This window comes from Hesperophylax consimilis, chromosome 17 (assembly GCF_061612785.1).
Source record: "Hesperophylax consimilis isolate HC1 chromosome 17, BYU_Hcon_1.0, whole genome shotgun sequence".
NCBI classification, from domain to species: domain Eukaryota; kingdom Metazoa; phylum Arthropoda; class Insecta; order Trichoptera; family Limnephilidae; genus Hesperophylax; species Hesperophylax consimilis.
Window position 1 is genome coordinate 33,570,852 of NC_142852.1, and position 22,166 is coordinate 33,593,017.

General features: G+C 39.4%; 1 protein-coding gene across 1 annotated transcript; it reads right to left on the bottom strand.

Moving 5' to 3' along the window:
- Positions 1-18,775: 18,775 nt before the first annotated feature.
- On the bottom strand, positions 18,776-21,215 carry LOC149416463 (E3 ubiquitin-protein ligase rfwd3.S-like). The gene has a single exon (XM_089641710.1). The coding sequence runs from the start codon at positions 21,147-21,149 to the stop codon at positions 19,587-19,589; it is 1,563 nt and encodes a 520-aa protein (XP_089497836.1). The 5' UTR covers positions 21,150-21,215; the 3' UTR covers positions 18,776-19,586.
- Between the last annotated feature and the right edge of the window lie 951 nt (positions 21,216-22,166).

The following is a 22,166-nucleotide window of genomic DNA, read 5'->3' on the forward strand; positions in this document are numbered from 1 at the left end:
GGCTAACAATACAAAGACTCCTCTGGACTTTGCTACGCAAACAGATATCAAATCTTTACTGCAAACAGTTGCACGCTGTTTCAGGAAAGTGAGAACTCGCGATGTTCAGGTTATTGAAGATATTGCCAAAATAAAGGATACAGCCAAAGTAAAGGCGGTGATGAAGGCTCGCAATGCCGGTGGTGACACACTCGTGGTTATTGCTATGAAATATGGTTTCCCTGCCGTAGAAGAGTTAAAGCAAATTTTACAGCCCAATGTTTCACAAATTTTATGCAGCGTGGATTCTATGTTAAATTCTGATAGATCCTTAGAAGCCGTGTGTGTTTTTAAAACGACTGCTCAATCAAAGGATCGAAATATTGGGAGAGGATAATCCAGGAACACTGGACATCCGCGACAAAATAGCCGGGGCATTGGAGAACTTGAATAAGTATTTCGAGGCCCTGACCATGTTGGAAGATATCTACAAGGTGAGAGTTAAAGTTTCCGGTCCTCACCATCCAGACTCCCTGGAGACCAGGAGTCACATGGCTTTGCTCTTAAACCGGCTCGAAAAGCACAAAGAGGCGTGGGATATATTCCAGGAAGTTTTGGAGAGGGAAAAGGAATTGCTGGGCGAGGGGCACGATCAAGTGATGCAGACTAAAGCGCGTGCAGCGCTGACGCTGGAAGCTCTCGGGAGACACCAAGAGGCCTTGCGTTTCAACATGCAAGTTTACAAAAGATACAAAAGCACATTGGGTATCGATCATCCTGACACTCTTTGTCTCCAAAATAATATTGCCATTGTGTTCCACTCTCAAGGCAAGTCTCACGAAGCCTTTGCTCTGCTTCAAACCGTTTACGAAACCAGAAAAAAGGTTTTAGGACTAAATCACTCGAATACTCTGAACACCAGGCGCACTATGGCAGCTGTTCTTACGAGTCAACACAAACTTGACGAAGCTTTCGAAATCTGTCAAGAAATATTACCTATTCAGAAAATTGTGTTGGGACCTGATCACAAGGAAACTGTTGATACTCAAATTCTTGTGGAGACTATTTACATGCTTCAGAAAAAAACTTGCGACGCTTTGGTGGTTCACAAGGAAGGACTGAGCGCAAGGAATGCCATATATGGCCCCGATCACCCGAGTCTTAGAAAGTCGGATGCACTTTTAGATAGAGCAGATAAAAAACTCAAATCTACAATGAATATGGAGATCGGTTACAAACCTCCTTGTGATTTTAATTTGCTGAAAGCGGCCAAGGAAGGGGATAGGGGCGAGGTTTACAGGTTAATACAGAACGGATCGGACGTGAATACTGCTGATAGCGCGGGTAGAACGGCACTGCACTTTGCCGCCACGGTGGAGGTCATGTCGCTACTGCTCGACAGCGGAGCCGACCCTACCGCAGTATCGCAGAAAGGGAACACCACCCTTCACCTCGCAGCGTCCAAATCCTGCATACAAAGAGTCCGTATCTTATTGCAGAACGTTAAGAAGACCAAGCGCAAAGCTTACCACAAGTTTATCAACGCTAAAACTTTTATGGGAGGTTCCACAGCTTTGCACGTCGCCACCGAGAATGGTGCCGCCGATATCGTGAGTTGTCTGTTGGAGAATGGTGCATGTTACAACAGTCGAGACCGGAGCAGTAATCGCACTCCTCTGCAGCGTTCGTGCAGTGGCTCCGTCACCCGACTGTTGCGTTTAGCCGAGGAAGTGTTTGAGATGGCGGGACGCGGCGGCACCGTGCTTCCTCGGGGAGGCGAGACCCATTTGGCGACGGTGGTGAACTCGAGAGATACAGAACACAACAGAACTCCCATCCAGCTGGCCGCAGTTCGTGGCCACACCGCCACTGCCAAACTTCTTGCTAGTCTTTTAAAAAACAAATTGCAAATAGAGTAGTGGATGTATGTGACACCAGATGTCAACGATTCTACTAATATGAGGGTAAAGACCAAATTCCTTCCAACGCTATTCAACAGAAATCACAATGGAATGTTACATTACAGGAATTAAGTAAAGGCTAATCTACATCAATTAGGGCTGCCACCTGTCCGGGTTTGACCCGGAGTCTACAGGTTTGCATGGTGCGTATCCGGGCTACGGGTTTAACATCGATATCTCCGGGTCAGACGGGGCGGTGGCAGCGAAGCAACAGACGACTGAGTGAATGCATGATGAATTTTATGGTGCCAAAATAATGAGAAACATAAAGTTTTTTAGGACTTCTGATCAAAATCAATTAACAAAAAAAACAGCCAATGAGGTTTACAAGAGAACTATGGAATACATACAGAAATATTATGATTTTGAGGATTCTGTATTCAAAATCTTTTCCAAATTCGATCTAACAAGTGCAGTAAGTTACGAAGATACTGTGGAAGCTGTCGAATCACTTGGTTTGAAAAATGTCGACGAAGATAAACATTATGACCCGAAAATTAAACGAAGTATTTCCTCAGTTCGTAAATTCAACATTGCTTGTTGATTTAGGTACGATGGGTTCAGTTATTCAATTCAGTCACCTCAACCTTCACCGAACTTCCAAAAATAATTGGAAAAAATTTTTCAATCCCTATAAGCTATGCTTTTGTTGAACGCGTCTTTTCTTTAATGGGAAAATTGTGGACAGACGAGCGGAAACAGCTTGTCAGTGGACATGGTGAAGGCAGACTTAATTGTGAAGATTAATTACAATATGAATTGCCAAGAATTTGTGAAGTTTTGAAGAAACCAGAGCAAGAAAAATTGCTTAAACAATCCCTTCAGAATGAAAAATATAGTTTTACGTGTCAAGCTGGTCCAAGTCAGCTTAGCACTAGCTAGGTCATTTATATTTAAAACATTACCAATGGTAATTTATAAATAATTCATACTAAAAAAGTTTTATTTTAACAAAAAAATATATATTTCTAAAATCTCCGGTTCTACTGTTTTTGAAAGGTTCTACATTATTAAATTACTAGCTGTACCACGCCACGCATTGCTGTGGCTCAGTCTATATGTGCAGATAGAGGAACAAGAGCGTTTTTACCTGTCACAGGTGACATCTATATGGTATAGGTATATGAAAGCACACTCATATTCCAATGCAACTTTGTGTCAAAATCGGTGAAGAAATTTTGGAGATTTAACATTTTGAACAAACGAACATTTAAATTTTAATTAGGTATATAGATAAACTAGATGTGGTGAACACGGCGTTACTGGGGATTATCCTTAGAAGATAGACATATACGATGAGTTTTCTGTAGTTCTTTTTAAGGCGATGCCATCCGTAGTAATGCAAAATCATGTGTTTTTGGTTTGAAAATTTGGTCGCCTAGAAATGTTTCAGATGCTTTCATTAAATACTGCGAGTAGAATACATCTTGGCCTTTGAAATAATCGAGTATTTTTTAGATAAGTCTTTTTATAAGCCCAGAAAAAAATAATGTATAAGGCCTATGTAAACTGCTTTAAAGTTCAAAATCTCCTACTTACGAACCCATTTTCGGTTATGGTTTTATTGTATAATTTGGCAAATTAAGTTATTTATAAAATGATCGAAAAAAAATTAAATATTTATGCCTGAACATCCACAAAATAAAATAAAAGGCACTTTTTGGCCATGTTTTTTTCTTGCATAAATCAAAACAGGCAGATGGTGTTAAGCGGTAATTTAAACCTTATAGCAAGTAATTTTTCTGTTAGTCATTTTATAGCTTGGTTATACTGAGTTAGTATGTAGAAATTTTTATTAAAATATTTTCAAAGATATAATTCACGCCGTACCTTTATTTTCGCCCGTCGCACAGTGGCCAATTTTGATGATTTGGCGCGACATCGGTCTCGGCGTTCGACCATTTGGCATCATTGATGTTTTTTTAAGTATTAATAAGAAATACCACTTATTTTTTGTTAATTCTTATTAGTTGAAATGTTGATAATGATTTTAATGCTTTTATAAAAAGTAGCGTGTAACTTGGGCGCTAAGTTTGTATTTTATAGATTATAATTCTTTAAGAAAACAGATAATAAAAATACAGTGAACAATTTTGTACATTATAATTCTTTAAAAAAACAGATAATAACATTTTTAAATAATTATTTCGTAGATTATAATTCTTTATAAAACAGATAATAAAAATACAATGAAAACTAAATAATTTTATGAATTGTAATTCTTTGAAAAAAACAGATAAATTATATATTGAAAACTAAATATTTATTACATAATTTAACATAAATACAAAATGTGATTTCCAGTAGTAACCCTATGTTTATAATTATTTGGGTAAACTGTTTGTGTGCCAGACGTAATGTGTGACACACAAGACTGTAAACAGGGCGGTGATCCCAATCCGTGGAGGCGTGAGATGTCTTCCTTCAGTGGCGTGGAGGGGTAGAACGGGGCCGTCTCTGAAGCCGTTGTAGCTGGTCCGATGCTGATTCTGGTCCTTGTCGTAGAGTCCGGGTCTTGTTGTAGAGGCAGAGAGGTCCGGGGTGAGGCGAGGGTCAGAAGAAGAAGAGAAGGCGAGTAGAGTCAGAAGTCGGAGCGAGGTAGAAGGCTGAGCAGAGAGAAGTGTAGAGCTGGTGGTGGTTGCTGCGGCTCGAAGGACCACTTATGTGCCAGACGTAATGTGTGACACACAAGACTGTAAACAGGGCGGTGATCCCAATCCGTGGAGGCGTGAGATGTCTTCCTTCAGTGGCGTGGAGGGGTAGAACGGGGCCGTCTCTGAAGCCGTTGTAGCTGGTCCGATGCTGATTCTGGTCCTTGTCGTAGAGTCCGGGTCTTGTTGTAGAGGCAGAGAGGTCCGGGGTGAGGCGAGGGTCAGAAGAAGAAGAGAAGGCGAGTAGAGTCAGAAGTCGGAGCGAGGTAGAAGGCTGAGCAGAGAGAAGTGTAGAGCTGGTGGCGGTTGCTGGATATCTAACTTTTCAAGGGACTGTTGCCCGTTTTATAGGACCCCGGCGGCCTTCGCTGGCCGAGCGACGCTCACACGGGCCTGCTTTCTCTTTGATTCCTGGAATCGAGGCCCGTGTTTTGTGACGCGCCCGCGGCCCGCCGCCGGGCTAGCTACCGCCTCTCGGCCGGTAATTTCGGGCCCTGTGGTCGAACGTGACCACGGCCTCTCTTTGTTCAGGCACGGTCCTCAGAATCGCGCTTGTGGAACGCTCGGGCGGCAAACCACCTTGCACGCTATGACGGCGCACGGCCCTTTGCTTCGGGTCGCGGCCGAACGTTCCCTCTCGTATAAGCACGATTCTCATAACCGTGCCCGAATTAAATGCTATGCTAATTAAATGCTATTAATCCACCAGCTCTCTCGGTATACTTCTCTGCCAGTGTCTCCTAGCCAAGCTCCGACGTTTCATTTATTGTTTTAACATTTCTTTACATTACATTCTCCAGTTTATTTAATTTAAGGACAGGCAAAGTTAAGGCAAATAAAAGATTTTAATATGGGGCGACCGCGCCCGATCACGGAGCAGTACGTCCGTTACAGTTTGGGTGATTAACGTTAACTTACTATCATTGAAATCTCTTATGACACCGAACCTGATAAAAATTGAAGGAGAAACCCAAACATTAGGCTCAACATTATTAATTGATGTACTTAGCAATAATACTTAGGATTTTCCAGACAGTGGGGAATAACAGTTTAATAATGAGGGTAATTAGTGTAATTCACCCTATACTAATATTTTAACTCCCGCTAATAATGTGTAAAAGTAAATTGAATGCATTTACGAAAATGTTATAGTCACCACGTACTTAAAGATATAATTGAAATTTAATGACATGCAAAATAATAATATAACAGAAAAACACAAAGTAGCTAAATAGAACGGTTCAGTAATGCACGTACCTTAAATAATATTTGCATATAATAAAACAAGTAATAAATAATAGGTTAAACCGAAAATACAGTAAATATTAAGACCTAATTATCAGTGTCCGAAAAATCTCCCGTGTTAAAAGATGTTTCAATATTAGGTTGCGAAGTTTTTAATAAGTCTCTGACTTCCTTTGAGAGTGATGATGACTGTTTTCTACTTATCTTTCTTATACTTGATATAAACGGATCAGATGTCATCATCAGTCTGTAAAGCAGGTCTTCATTTGTTTTAATTCGGGAGATTTTTCGCGTATGGTGTTGTCTGTAAGCTCGATAATCTTTATGTCTAGCCTCTTGCACATCTTCTGATAATTGCCCAATGGGCAAAATCATTCTGTTAATAGCTTACGCCCCATGTATTAAAATTTTATGAATACTGGCTGGCATATAAAACCATTTGTACAAAGTTATATATAATTTTGCCGTTTGTAGAGCGTATTCTCCAAATGCGACCGTATTTATTACATAGCCGCTTGAAATTGCATCTAATATTACAGAAAACCTTTGTATAAGAGTTTTGTCGATGCCTGTTATTTCTGCAGACTTTTCCGGATCTGCGAAAAACCTGCGGGAAGTGTTGCCATCATTTGTTGTTCCTGATCCTTGCTTAGGAATATCAACCAAAAGACCCATTTCTGTACGAAACCTGTCGACAATTTTTTGTTTTCTGACCTGGAACAACATCTTTTCTTCTCCAGTTCCTCGAACCTGCCATTTCTTTACATCTAACCTATACGATATGTGCAGAAGGCATTCAAAAAATCTTATTCTAGCATGCAGAGTTGATAATCCAAAATAGAATGCGTCTTCTTTGCAAGGTCTTGCCATGACCCCTGCCAAATCGTTCATGGTTTTTGGAGAAGCCCCACATATGTAGCACACTGCTGCTGAAGTATTATTCATTAATGAATTACAAACTTTCCCATCCACCATTGTTTTTATAAGCACATGGTTAACGAGGAACTCATTAAGCCCAACAGTTAATTTTGTAGGCCTAAGTTCTGATATTTGCCGTTCCACGTAAGCGAATTCTTCTCTCGTGGTCTCTGCAGTTTCATGAGTAAATCGGAATCTTACAGGCCGGCAAAATTTTGTGGAGGATGATCGAGGGTTTTGCCATAGCACGGTTTTATTTCCAGTGGAAATTTCTTCGATATGTAATTGAAGAGGAACCACGGATGTCATCAAAATATCAGCGTCAGAGCACTTGTCCGCCCCATCTTCGTAAAATTTTTGTTTATATAAACTATGACCACCACTTCCATCACTTCCCCACTTATAAATAATTTTTAAATCGTGAAAATTCTTGTCGAATTTCTCTGATAACTCTTGCCTTAAAACTTCGTCGTTAGCTTGAGCGATACGCTTTGTCGTGTGATCAAGAAGTTCTTGAAGATTCACTTCTGCCGATGTTTCTGTAACCACAACTTTATTGGGATAGCATTTTTTTTTTCAATAATTATTTTATAGTAAGGAGGATACAACGTATTATTTCTACCTTTAGCACCCTTCTGAAGTTCAACATACTGGTGCTTGGTTAGGTTTAGATCCGCTATAAGTGCAAGTGCTTCCTCCGGTGTGTACGATTTAATTTTTTTTTGTGATTTTAAATTGAAAGCACTTCTCAGTCGCTTTATTGTCTTTGGTGTGCTCGTTATCGCTTGTTTAACCACTTGAGCCAGAGTCCGTCTTCCTGACGAATTCAAACTCATTGATGCTGCATAAGACAGCTGCTGTGCACCGAACTGACGCACTAATGGTTTCACTCTTCTTTGTTTATGTCTTGTCGTGATGGAGGCGAACGGCTTAGGTGATGGGGTTCTTGATGATCCTTCTGATTCATTAGAATCTGGAGTGTGGAAATCCGCGTCAAGCCAATCGGAAAATTTGATTAAAAAGCGTTTCGCAACATAATGACTCAATTTCCACCGCATCGATAAATTCATGGCAAAGACATTAATTCTTTTAAGAAAAACTTCACGTACATCACATTCACAGAAAATTCCCACTTTTTCACAAACATACTTATTTAATAGTGTAATCATTGCTTGAGATGGTCTTGCAATAGAGAACCCCTCCTCCCGGATGATGTCAAACAGTTCCCTTCGTGATATAGCGCGGCTTTCTGAAAAGATAAATAAATGTTTAAATATTGAAGACAATATTAGTGATTTTTAAACGAAAATCTGAAACAGAAAAATTAGAAAAAGAAACGGTCACATCTGGGACTCGAACCCAGGACCCTTGTCTTTCCGGGACAATGCTCTACCAACTGCGCTAATGGGACCCTATCCTCTTCGGTCACTTTTAACTGTATCATACTTCGAATAAGAACTACCAACATTGTCTTCATTTTTTCACCGCACATTTTTATTGGCAACTATCTTTATGTATGATCGCAAGATTCAACCCGAACTAAGTGACCGTTTCTTTTTCTGATTTTTCTGTTTCAGATTTTCGTTTAAAAATCACTAATATTGTCTTCAATATTTAAATATTACAATTTGAGGTTTTACTCAATAAAAAATATTCCGAAAAATAATAATAAATAAATGTAATTGAGGTTGATTGTCTTTGATAAATAATTTACATGTTTTTCCATTATATATTCGGTAAAAACTATTTTGATTATGACTTCTACTGATGAAACAGTTAAAAAGTCTTAAAGGTTTACCTAATGAAATATAAACTGCATTAAAATAAGGCTTTATAACTTTGAGCAAGTATTTAAATATTAACAATAATATACATTTTAAATAACTTACCTTGAAGAACATTATCCATGGTTAAATTTTCACTTTGATTCAACGACAAACACATTTAGAACTTAACTCGGCACACCTTCAAATACAACTAAATAAAAGAGGGAAATTCCCTCTTTTATATCTGTTTTCTGCAACTAAATGCAAATATATAAATAAACCAACGTAATTACGTTCTGGATGTAAATAACAGCAATATTTTTAGTGGTTAATTAATTGCAAAATATTACATTAAGTTGATCTTTCTTTCACATAAAGGAGTCAAATATTGGATTCTGAAAAAAAATTGACGAAAATTAAGTACCATCATTTCTTAAAAATGCAATTACTGGAGTGGCTGGCTAAAGTTGGTGGTGATTTTTTTTTTCCGTGTACTAAAAAGACACAGCAATAATATCCTATTAAAATTAGCGTGAAGACTCGTGAAGATTTTTATTCCTACTCCATTAAAGGCAAAAAATGGAAAAAAAAATTGACAAAAAAAGGTAAGCTTTGAACCAAGGCAACAGTTATAATTTATGAAAAAAAGATATTTTTTCAGTCATTTAAATAAAGCACGTATCTTAAAGAATATCTTAAGTGATTTAAAAAAATACTTTTATTGTAAAATAAGTACACAAACAACCCGATTTCGCACGCCTTCAAACTCGCCTAGATACAGCAGCATAGTTGCGCGCCCGAACATCTCAGTTCTGTGCGTAATTACCGAGTAAGTAAGCTTCGGATGTTATTTTCAATTGTTTTTTTAATGTCAGTGATTAATTGAGAATACATTAGTAAAAAAAAAAATCATTTCGGGAACATGCCGATCTGGGGTCAATGTCGCGCCAGCGCTCAAATTTAAGCCACTGTGCGTCGCCAGCGGTCCGCCGGCGCTAAAGATACCCCCCTGAAGTGTGTTAATATGTCAAACTATATGCATACATAATATTTTATATAGAACTGTGTTGTGCGAATGTCCTTGTACCCAAAAGTAAGCAAAATTTTACCTTACTCCTGTTGAAAAATATCAAAAATTTTAAAACAACAAAATTCTTTTTTGGACAGAATACCAATTAAATTAGCCTGTTTGGGGCCTAGGAGTCGAAATGTCTTATGTAAACTGATATGACACTTATTTTTATACAAGTTTTTATTAAACAATATTATATTTACAACTATTTTTATTTATTTCAAATAAAAAAAAAATAGCCAGATTATCCTAATCCTTTCCCACTCTTTCCAAAGTATTAATATACGCCCTTGAGCGATACCTACCCAAATTTGGGTAGCATTGCTAATGTCTTAGATCAATATCTACCCAAATTTGGGTAGCACCGCTAATGCCTTAGATTGATAGCTACCCGAATTTGGGTAGCACCGCTAATGCCTTAGATTGATAGCTACCCGAATTTGGGTAGCACCGCTAATGCCTTAGATTGATAGCTACCCGAATTTGGGTAGCACCGCTAATGCCTTAGATTGATAGCTACCCGAATTTGGGTAGCACCGCTAATGCCTTAGATTGATAGCTACCCGAATTTGGGTAGCACCGCTAATGCCTTAGATTGATAGCTACCCGAATTTGGGTAGCACCGCTAATGCCTTAGATTGATAGCTACCCGAATTTGGGTAGCACCGCTAATGCCTTAGATTGATAGCTACCCGAATTTGGGTAGCACCGCTAATGCCTTAGATTGATAGCTACCCGAATTTGGGTAGCACCGCTAATGCCTTAGATTGATAGCTACCCAAATTTGGGTAGCACCACTGATGCCTTAGATTGATAGCTACCCGAATTTGGATAGTACCGCTGATGCCTTAGATTGATAGCTACCCGAATTTGGGTAGCACCACTGATGCCTTAGGTTGATAGCTACCCGAATTTGGGTAGCACCGCTAATGCCTTAGATTGATAGCTACCCGAATTTGGGTAGCACCGCTAATGCCTTATTTGAATCTAGACCACCCGACCAGGAAAATCAATCTCTTGTGGGGTTCCAGCCCAGAGGTGGCTGTCAAGCTGATTTAAAAAAAAAACATCTTTAAGATCAAAAATATTTATTGCCTGAAAAAATATTTCTTTTTTTTTTTTAATTTAATTTTTCTACAACATCAATAATAACAGGTTGTCAGACACATTCACTTAAAACTTATACACATTTTTAATAACATTAACACCATAACAGTTGAGAGTCCCGCTGGAGAGGACAAAGGGTCTGCCACAACCGGCCCGGCATACAGCAGGTGGAGAGGCGCATCCGCCGCCAAGACCTGGTCATACGTACATTAACATGGGCACCCTTGCAGTATCTTGGAACTTGGCGTAAGCGACCGCAGAAGTGTTGATTCCCGAGGCGACGGTACCCATGCCCACCTCCCAAATTAAAATTATAATATAATACAGTCCAGTAATTTGTTTATATGAATTAAAAATTTGGTGTCGTTACATGATTGATATTATTTCACTTAAGGTTAAACGTAACACATTATAATCTAAGGGGGTATTTCACTATCTCTGATTATGTTCTGACTAAGCACTAATCCGCGGATTAGTCATTTTTTCGTTTTCACTATATCTGAATAACGCTAACGCTCGGGTTAAAGTTCGATTTGACTAATCAGTGCTCGAACCAGACGTTAGGCGCTATTCCTCGAATCAAAGATGGCGTCAAAACATTCCGAGTTTGACAGCGGAGAAGTGAGTCGAATTTTGTTGAATGAATTTGAATGCTTGTATGATCCATCCTGAATTATTTGATTGTGTTCAAAATAAGAAACAATGTATTAATTCGACACGAATCTATCTAAAATGACCTGATAATCAACATAACATAACCAAAAAAATGCACACTTTGCGGTGTGCGGACTGTGACGCATAACAGCTGTGGCAGTAGATGGAGTAACTGCAAACATTTAGCGATGTTGCCAGACTATTTCGAGTGTTATCTATCCGGAAGCTCGAAACAATGGTGAAACGGTCGCCGTTGAATAACGAAGTTATTCTGATATTTAAAGCCAGCCAACGGATAGCTAGTCAGATATTTATCCCGACATAGTGAAATACCCCCTAAGCTTTCATAGACAGATATGACCGAAGGAGATAGGGTCACATTAGCTCAGTGGTAGAGCAGTGTCCCGGCAAGGCAAGGGTCCTGGGTTCGAGTCCTAGATGTGACCGTATCTTTTTCAGATTGATATCAATATTATTTCGTTTAGGAATCGCTAATATTGTCTTCAATGATCAAATAATTTGTCTTAATATTTTAAAGCAGAACTGTAACTGAAGCCGGGGACGCCCGAGGAAGACATGGCACGATCAAGTGAATCAGATACTCGAGTCCAGCCATGTCAGGAGTCAGAATAATAAAAGAGTATGTATGAATGTGAATGAGGTAAGGAGTGTGTGCCAAGACCGAGTTGTTTGGCGGTCCGTCCTCTCTGCCTACTTCTGCAGAGAAACGGAGTGATTGTTAGTTAGTTAGTTAGTTAGAACTTGCAAAAAGTGTATTTTCATAAAATAATTAAATTAACACCATCTATGAACGCGCGTAGATTATAATGTACGCTACGTTTATCCTTAAGATGTGACATTTAACTTCGCTAAGCGGAGATTGGATACAGCGACCGTAAGACGAACTTAAGAATATATATTACAACATTTTTAAATGCGAAATAACATGGTTTAATTTATCTAGTTTGACGATATCCAAAAAAGGATTATTTTGAAAAATAATCGATAACGAACAAGCATAGAATTGATAAAATAAATGCATACAATGGAATGACAAATAAATGCACAAGAAAATGTCAAGCGTTTATATCGTTTTAACCCCTCCAGCGTTTGACGGTCATATACGACCGGATGTCCATATTTTATAAAAGTATTGTTATCTTTTTTACTAGCATGCACATTCTTTCTAGTTTGCCTCAAATATTTATACTGGAATTCATTAATAAAATCTGAAAAAAATTCAAAATAAATAATTAATCATCGCCTGGTTCAAGATAAATATCACTAAATTGTCTAACTTATCACTAGCTTGTACGTACCGTACCGCTTGTAAAATCTCACTTGTCGTAAATAACTAGCTTGGCGCATTGTTATGCTTTTCCGCTGTAAAATTTTACTTGTCACAAACCAATTCTTGCGGCCCGATTTTCAATTTTATACGTCCCACTTGCTTGCTGGAACATTCCGAGAGGGAGGAAGAAACAAACCTCCTTGGACATGTTTTTTTCTAAACGGCCTACAGGTGAAAGCGAGAAAAATGTAGCGAAAAAGGCAAAGACCAGTAAGGATATCTAATTTATTTATTTACATTCTCTTTTTTGTTTTTGTACAGTAAATATTTGTCATTTATAAATACGTTTTTATTATTCAAAGCCACGTAACAAAAATAACTTGGGTGACATTTTGGGGGTTGGAACGGATTAATGGTAGTCTAATTGTTTTGTATGGGGAAATCTGCATCGATATACGAGTAATTCAAGATACGAGCAAGGTTGCGGAACGAATTAAACTCGTATGTCGAGGTACCACTTCATAAATTATTTGCACGGTATATCAGTGAATCAACCCCGTTATAACAGTCAACAATTATATAAAGATAAGCCTGAACTATAACATTGTTGTGTAATCTCTCTTTATAGACGTGAACTCGCTATTTCCGTGATCGCTATAACAAAGTTCAACTGTATTTCAACCGATTTTCTCTCAGCAGATCACTAGCCTTCAATTTGAACAATTCCTTCTTCTGCAAATACCATCGAGCGTCCCTCGCTTAAGGCGATGCACTACGTAGTAATGCAAAATCATGTGTTTTTGGTTTGAAAATTTGGTCGCCTAGAAATGTTTCAGATGCTTTAATTAAATAATGCGAGTAGAATACATCTTGGCCTTTGAAATAATCGAGTATTTTTTTGGATAAGTCTTTTTATAAGCCCAGAAAAAAATAATGTATAAGGCCTATAAAAACTGCTTTAAAGTTCAAAATCTCCTACTTACGAACCCATTTTCGGTTATGATTTAATTGTATAATGTGGCAAATTAAGTTATTTATAAAATGATCGGAAAAAAATTTAATATTTATGCCTGAACATCCATAAAATAAAATAAAAGGTGCTTTTTGGCCATGTTTTTTTCGTGCATTAATCAAAACAGGCGGATGGTGTTAAGCGGGAATTTAAACCTTATCGCCATCTACGTAAGGGGTGTTATTGATAGCGGCTCGATTTAAAATATTACACGACGTAGTGCATCGCCTTAATCTTATTCATAATTTACACAGTTATAAAGACAACAGATAGTCATTAAGTAACGAAGACAACATTAAATTTACAAAGTAATTGGTGTTAGAATGAAGTCAGACAGGCGTGAATTTCACGTACCAATATTACGCTATATTAACAGAATTATACACGGACGATATCACATATTAAGAGAATTTCAACTGCTGAAACTACACCCGTCTATTTTCTAATAGGTTTAAATTTTAGAGTATTTAAAGTGGCACGAAATAGATCAATATCAATTGTTAGGTCATTGAAGCGATTGACGCGAGGAATGATTGGTACTTTGATTTAGGTTTAGAGAATGGTGTCTAATAAAAGTGGATGTAATGTAGTTTTTTAACAGAAACATTGTGGTATACAGTAATGAATGGAGGAAGAAGTTGGAGACATCTCATAATCTTTCCATCTCGTGTGAAGTGTTTTATTTTATAGGACGTTTACTTGGCATTTCACAACATACCTAAACATGCAGATAGAACCTATATGCAACCAGCTAAGACATAATAATTCATTGCATAAGGTTATTTGTTTTTAATTATTTTTAAAAGAAAGACAAACATTCCCAGGTTACGAATAACCTGACAATATGTGAAAATCTCCTACTACCACCACAGTAAGCTGAAAATGTTGCTTGTGTTGTGATGGAGGACTTAGCCAGCCGAGGAATTGAACACACTACGCCTGGGTGGGACCCAAGCGCGATGTCAACTCGGTCACCGACCGGTCTAAATACATTTCCCTTATGCCATTCCAATATGGGACCACGTCCTATTTAAATATATTCCTTCAAAGTGTGTTAAATTAAAGTTCTTTACAAAACTTTGAAACCTCAGGACGAGGTAAGGCGAAGTCGGAACCCCATCGAACCAAAGTGACGATTTACAATGCGCCTCGTAACAAGACATAAACTAAATGGCAATTGTAAAGGGTTCAAAGTGATGTTAGAACCTTGCGAAATTAATGGAAGCCTGAAATACAGATTGCTCTGAAAAAACTGTCAGTTAGAACCTTGTCTAGCCAAGGTAATACGTGAGATTCATGCCTGTATAATTCATCATTTTTACTTGATCAAGCCACCAATAAAATTATTAGAATAGAATATGTAGTTCTGTTCTAATTTGCCATAATTATTCATATCGATTATTAACCTAATTTTTATACAGGGTGTATCGGCACGTACCCGACAAACTTTAACCAGCTATTCCTTAGCACATTTGGAGTAAAAAATGTTATGGGCACTTTGCTGTCCGGTAACATTTTTTTTAAATAAAAAATTTACTATTCATATTTTCACCACATGTCACCACTGTTTTATCCTTTTTCAAAGTTTGAAAACCCATCTGGCAATATTTTATTCGAGTTTCGTTGAATAATATACGTACGTACCTTTTGCGCTTTTACGATCACAACGAAATGGCACGGCACCATTCGTCTCATTTTTAACTATTATTATTTAGTGTGTGCGAAAGAGCGAAAACGCTTTTCGACATACTTGCTTATAACAGCTGTTGAACACGAAAAGCAATGCCAATGACAGTGATGTAGTGTGGAAATTTTTAATTTTTTCGTTTTTAATTGAAAAAAACATGTTACCGGACAGCAAAGTGCCCATAACATTTTTTACTCCAAATGTGCTAAGGAATAGCTGGTTAAAGTTTGTCGGGTTAGTGCCGATACACCCTGTATAACTAAATAAACCAAAAATTATGATTAAATAAAACTAACAATTCTGGTGCTGTGATGAAAATATTTTCACTTAGAGCGTATGTCATTTTTGGAGGTGCAGTGAGGAGGGTCATTCTGAGGTAATGAAGAGATGAATGCGTCAGTAGGGAACGAGGATGCTACGAAGCGCATTCATTGGAAATACCGACAGAACAAACACAACATTCTAAAGATGGTAATTTGAAAATTAACGTAAGGCAATCAAACGATTCCGGCCTCCATGGTCGAGGGGTAAGCCTCTCGACTAGCAATCCATGCTTTAGTTGTGTTTGGTGACCAAATCTGAATAGTCAAGTATTCCCGCACCTTCCTCTTCCCATCTCCTCTACCTTCAGCCTCACAATGTACCCCAATTGGGGATGCCATAGTCTCACTGGCTCCAGATTGTTGGGAGCAGTTGGGTAAAAATTCTAATTAATTATCTTGGTATATTATAACTTATAGTAAAGTCCGAAAATTTCAAATTACCAGTTAGTCAGTTGATTGGTCCAAGGATATGGTTACCCCACCAGGCTTTATGGGTTCAATAGTACACAAATGCAGTTTGACAGCCACCTATGGTCTGGAGCCCCAAACTACTTGATAGTTTCCCCTTTTTAAATAAACGGATTCCAATCTTTAGAGCACTGGCATCAGGTAGGATTTCTGTTCATATTCTACCAGTATTTAAATTGAAGATGCTCTGAGGAAGTAGCGTCATTGATTCCTTCGGCCAAATGCGCGTCCAAATTTATCACACGATAATGACTTTTTCTTGGCTGTGACACGATTTTCCGATGTCTGTGTTTCCTCTCTCAAAAAGCAGCATCTCAAAAGATGATATAGACCCTTACGGAAATTATTTAAAAAACGGCGCTATACAAATCATCAAAATATAATAATTATTAATTAAATTGATTAACGTTATTCGTAATCCAGGAATGTTTGTCTTTATTTTGGAATGATTAAATATTATTATGACTGGTACAAGCGCAATTCCGCAGACTTGTTCTGCAGGATGAAAATTGTACTGATGAGCGACTACGAGTATACTCAAATCTTCGCTCTCTTAGAACGGGTTGTTTCGGAGAATTTGAACAATTCATCAAATTTAAACGTTCATTTTCCAGTTCCGCGAAAGATTTTTTCAAGTTCTGTTTTTATTTCAGTTCTGTCAAGCCAATAACCCATAATGATATATTAACCACTCGGAACATTAGAACGTCAAAAGACGTAAATATGATAATAGCGGTCAAGACATTAGTACGTCTTTTCACGTAAACGCGCGAGATTTTACAAAAATCGATTTATTTCCATCACTAGTATACGGATTGCCATGATTTAAAAAACAGAGTATCGATAATGAATAACGCTACGCGTCTGCATTCAAAAATATCTATGGAATTTAGAGGTGCATTATCTGAGTCGATTGAATCTGTCATCTTGTTCGTTCATAATTTATTGCGTTTTTAAATAATTTATTAAAAATATTTTAGTTTGGACGGTTAATATTTTGAGGTGACTAATAGTTTTTAATTATATTTCTTCAATATATAAAGTGTTATTTCTTTATGATACTCAGAAAAAAGTACATTTTTCACAGCTTTGAAATAATGGTCAGCGATTTTTACATATTTTTGACGTTTTCAGAAAATGTATATTTAGAAACGCAAATATTTACGTATAACAAAACAATACGATAGTGAATTTCATAATCTTTCCAAAACATTTTTTAGAATGAGGTTACATTTCCCAAAACGTGAGTTATGAAGCTTTTAGCAAAACTCGTAAATAACACAAAAATTATCACGTTTTGACAGTTCTCAAAGGAACACATAGTAAATAAAAGTCTTTGTCTGAGAGGTTAACAGAACTCGCATAGGACTTTCACAGACCCCGAAAATGAACGTTGAAATTTGATGAATTGTTCAAATTCTCCGAAACAACCCGTCCTTAATCTCACTCATTCCGTTTGACATGATTAAGATTAAGACAGGCACGCTTGGATGGATTGGGCGCGTAGAGCGAACGAACGAAGACGTGTAATGAGAATATATGTCGCAAATATGAACGATAAAAGTCAGGAAGACAATATGGCACGATGAAGTAAACCAAATACTTTGAGTCGGGCCGTGTCGAGAATTAGAATAACATAAGGATGCAAATGAGATGATTTACGAATGAAGCAAGGATTATATAATGACCAGTTTGGAGGTCTGTCCTCTCTGCCTACCCATGCGGAGAAACGGCGTGATGATAGACACTCCCAGCATCGCCTCGTTGAAAGTGACGGTCTCCTTTGCGGAGGAGTAAGGCTCTAGACTAGCAAACCGGAGGTCGCAGGTTCAAATCCCGGCATGCGTAACTAAATTTTTTATGATAAATTTGTTTTAAAATAATAAATAGTATAATTTAAACATTGTTCGAAATGGCTTTAGCCGTGTTTGACCAGGCCTGCGATTCTGGAGTTAAACGATCAATCGTTTTCGTATGCGCCGTCTTCGAGTGAAAAACTACTAGTCGTAGCGACTAACTTTTTCGAATGTTTCAATTTTACGTATTCTTGAGCGTCGAACGGTCGAAGTTGGTAGAAGAGATGATTATATTGGCACCCCTGTGAATATTGTCTATGTTCCTGATGTTTTTGGGATTTCTATGGTGTGACTGTCAAACAGACAACAAATCGTTATTCAAAACAGAAATGGCTGCGGGACATATTACAAATTGCCAAAAGCAACTCTTAATTGAGCTTGTAAGCTCCGATAAAGACTTAGTAAGTGGGAAATTTTCACCCACTTTTACATTTGCGGAATCCGCGCGGTAAAACAAAAATTGACAGCTAGACTAGATTTTGACAGCCAATTCCATAGAAACGCCAACAACCTACCACTCGCTGCCCTGTTTCTACTGGTTATACCCAGTAGTTGTTGTGTGGAGTGACTTTTGACGTTTGGCGTCGAAGTATGTACCTTCGACCAATTTCGGGAATAGCAACGACGACCAACGTACGTACTTTCGACGGCGATTACGAGCGCCCTCGATTCAGGAATAGAGCCCCTGATCTGAATAGTCATCCACTTCCCCCACCTTCAGTCTACAACAGTTCTTTCATTCTCTTCCTTGAGTAAACAACCCACCCCAATTGGAGATGCTGGTTTTAGACAGCTGGGCTCCGAGATCCATTGAAAAGATGCTTATAACAGTACAACTACATACGTACAGACATAGTTATTTACATCAAATATTTCTACGACTCCTAGGCCCCACACAGGCTGCCGAAATTGATCTCCAGAGTCCATACAGTGCCGCGCATAGATAATAAAAACAAAGAGAAACGTAACATGTTTGTTACAGCCAAACTGACCAAACGGACAAACAAAGCAGCAAGGCAATGAAAGTTGTCCGTTTGGTATGTGGTAAACGCTGTTGGCGACAATCGTTGTGACGATTCATGGCCAGTCTCTCTTTTCACTGTTAAAAAAATGATTTTCAAAATTTTATAAATGCAACAATTCAAAACAATATTCTTTCAAAGGTAACCGCATAGAATGAAGAAGAAAACAAACTTCGCCACTGACTTAGTACCTTTTGGTTCTAGAGCATTTAGCACGCGCTCTGTCTCTCTCGCCACTTGAAATTGTATATCGCAATCCCACTTGAATTTCGTAATCATGGGGAAACACAGTTTTGTATGGAAATACAGGCCCAAATAGGGCTTATATTTAGATCAAGTAATACGCCCACAAGGCACTTCTTGTGTTATTCTTTATTCTATGAGGAACCGGTATAGGTTAAGTAAGACAGTTTTTTGTCATATAAAGCGATATAACCTCATGAAAAGAGAAATCACTTTTCGTGTCGTTTTATCGCTTTGCATGACATTAAATCACTTTTCATGATTTTTTTATCACTTTTCAATTGTGTTCCATTTTGTCATTAAACCCTTTCAAAAGTTGACAAAGAAACAATCATTCTTCGGCGATAGCTTCATAGATGCGTATCTTGGACTGCGAAAGAGTCACAAGGTGCGTCAGATCTCCGCAGTCGTTGCGCGTTATCGGGAGAATATCCACCACATTATCGCTGGCGGCGAGAAGATTTCGACGTCCACTATTTGCCGACCAGACGCACACTGCTTTATCTGACTCGCTATGGGCTGCCACAAAAGACTCGTCCCCGATGGAGTAAATAGCGGAACGGGCCATCAATGACTGCACATTCGAAGCTTCGAACTTCTTCGTAACTTCGAAATCGAAATCGTCCGACATCGAAAGCTTGCACAGCATGTGACGACTCCTCTGGTAATTTCCGCTAGGTCGTGAAGAAACTAGAATGTCTTCCGTATGTTTGTTACGACGGACGCACAGCAACGACCCGTCTATCGGCATCGTGCGCGATTCATAAGAGCTACCGCGCTTGTAGTGCGCGCGAAATGAGTTCAGATGACACGCGAGCACCCCGCATGGCGCGTGCGCTAATGAAGCGACGGGAGACATGTCGTTATCTGGCGCTATTCTCATGATACAAGCACGCGGTTGACGAATATCGTATTCAAGTACAATACCACCAACACCTCCGACGTAGAAGCGATTCTGGTTTGAATCGTCCCAACAGCACGACCAGAGAGGCATTTCTGCTGAGATCGTCGTGGTGATTGTTTCATTCGTACCTTGAATCAGTTTCACGGTTTTATCCAAGCCTACGGTGACTAAGAGATCGTTGTCTTCAGAATATGACGCGTCCCGTATCAGCTTGGGATGCAGATGGACGAGTTTGCCAAGTTTCCAATCGTGACAGCTGAGTTTGCGCATGGCGTAACCCTGAAACAAGCAATTGGTGCTCATCTGCGATATGTACAGCTCTTTGCTGCGGCTGTTGTACGCGATCACGCGGCAAGAAGCATCTTTGCAGACTTCTAAATTGGAGCGTAGGGCGTACTTCCACGATTTAGGAGCGGAAACAGTTTGAACGACTGCTTGTTTCAGCTGCACGATTTCACGTTCTAACTTGGTGATTTTATTAAAGAATAACTGCTGACTCGACATGGCCTTGTGAAGCTCCATTTCAATTCTGTTTTTTTCTGATTTTGTCGTTTCTAACTGAGTTTTTAAACATTCTATCTCGGAGTTGTCAACGACGGCGATTCTTTTGGCGTAGATAAAGCGTATGTCTTTGTTGCAGGCGCGCGTCTTGCAAGACGGACAGCAGCGGTTGTTCCTGGTGGTCTGCTTGAGCCAGCGATCGATGCACGAATGTCCAAAGAGGTGTCCGCACTTGAGCGCGGAGAGGCGGTGCTCGCCGGACGCGGTCCAGCCCTCGAGACAGATGGAGCAGGTCTGTCCGTCGTTGTCCTCGTCCGTGTCGTCATTTCGCGTGGGAAGTTCGATCTTGGCAAACTTGGAGGGTGGTTCGGTCTCTTCATCGTCGAGCGGGAGGTCGCGGGAGCCCGAAACCTCGGGGATGGTGGAGCTGTTGGAGTCCTCGCTTTCGATGATGATGGGTTCGAGGTTCTCAACGAGCGCTGCCACCATGTTCGCGGCTTCATTTGAGTTTGAATCGTCGCCGTCACGATCGGGAGAAACATCGATGTCGAGTCGATTGGGGTTATTCGCAAGCATCCGGTTGATCTCTTCGACGATGTTGACGAATCTGGCGTCGAAGCCTTCGCCAAGGCTGGCCATGTACTCGTTGTGATCATACGGCCGCGCTCGGACTGCCTCGAGGATGCGGCGGTGGCTGGGAACTGGCGGGCTGCCGCCGCGGTGTATCGGATACAGCGGGAGGTTGGCTTCATCGCCTAGCGATGACTGCGCGGTGCTGGTTCCATCGTTGGGACTGTGAAGTGCAGCCGCGGTTTCGGCCTCAGCCCACTCCATGAGTGTTTGGAAGGAGATTTCACGAGGAACCTGACGGTTGCTCACAGACGCTCCAAATTGGGAGGGTGCTGCCAGGTGTATGCGATGTTGGCCCCCGCCGGGCGGGCTGCCGCCGCGGTGGTTGGAATCCCGCGGTAAGTTGGCTTCATCACCTAGCGATGACGGCGCGATGCTGGCTCCGTCGTCGGAAGTGTGAAGTGCAGCCGCTGCTCCGGCCTCATCGAGCTCCGGGAGTCTGTGGAAGGAGATTTCATCGGGAATATGATTGGTGCTTGCAGACGCCTCCGATTGCGAGAGGGCGTCTTCATCTTCCATCGTGTTATGTCAAACTGTTCAAAGCGACTAATTTTCTATCTGAAAAATAATTATTGCAATATTATTAAAAATATCAAAGCAATTTGTGTTCATTTGTTCATTCGTGTTGGAAAAACTAACCCTACACTTGCCTACAAACTTAATGGAACACCTCTAAAAGCAGTGACATTACTTATTTATTTATTTATTTACGGACAAATAGTCCATTAACAACATATTAATTACACGAATAAGTTTTATAAACAGAGATGACAGTGAAAGGAGAGCATATATAAATGAGGAGCGAAGACAATAACAATGACAATAATAATATAAAAGTAAGAATGGGAGATAATGATAAGTCAAAGCATGAAGATG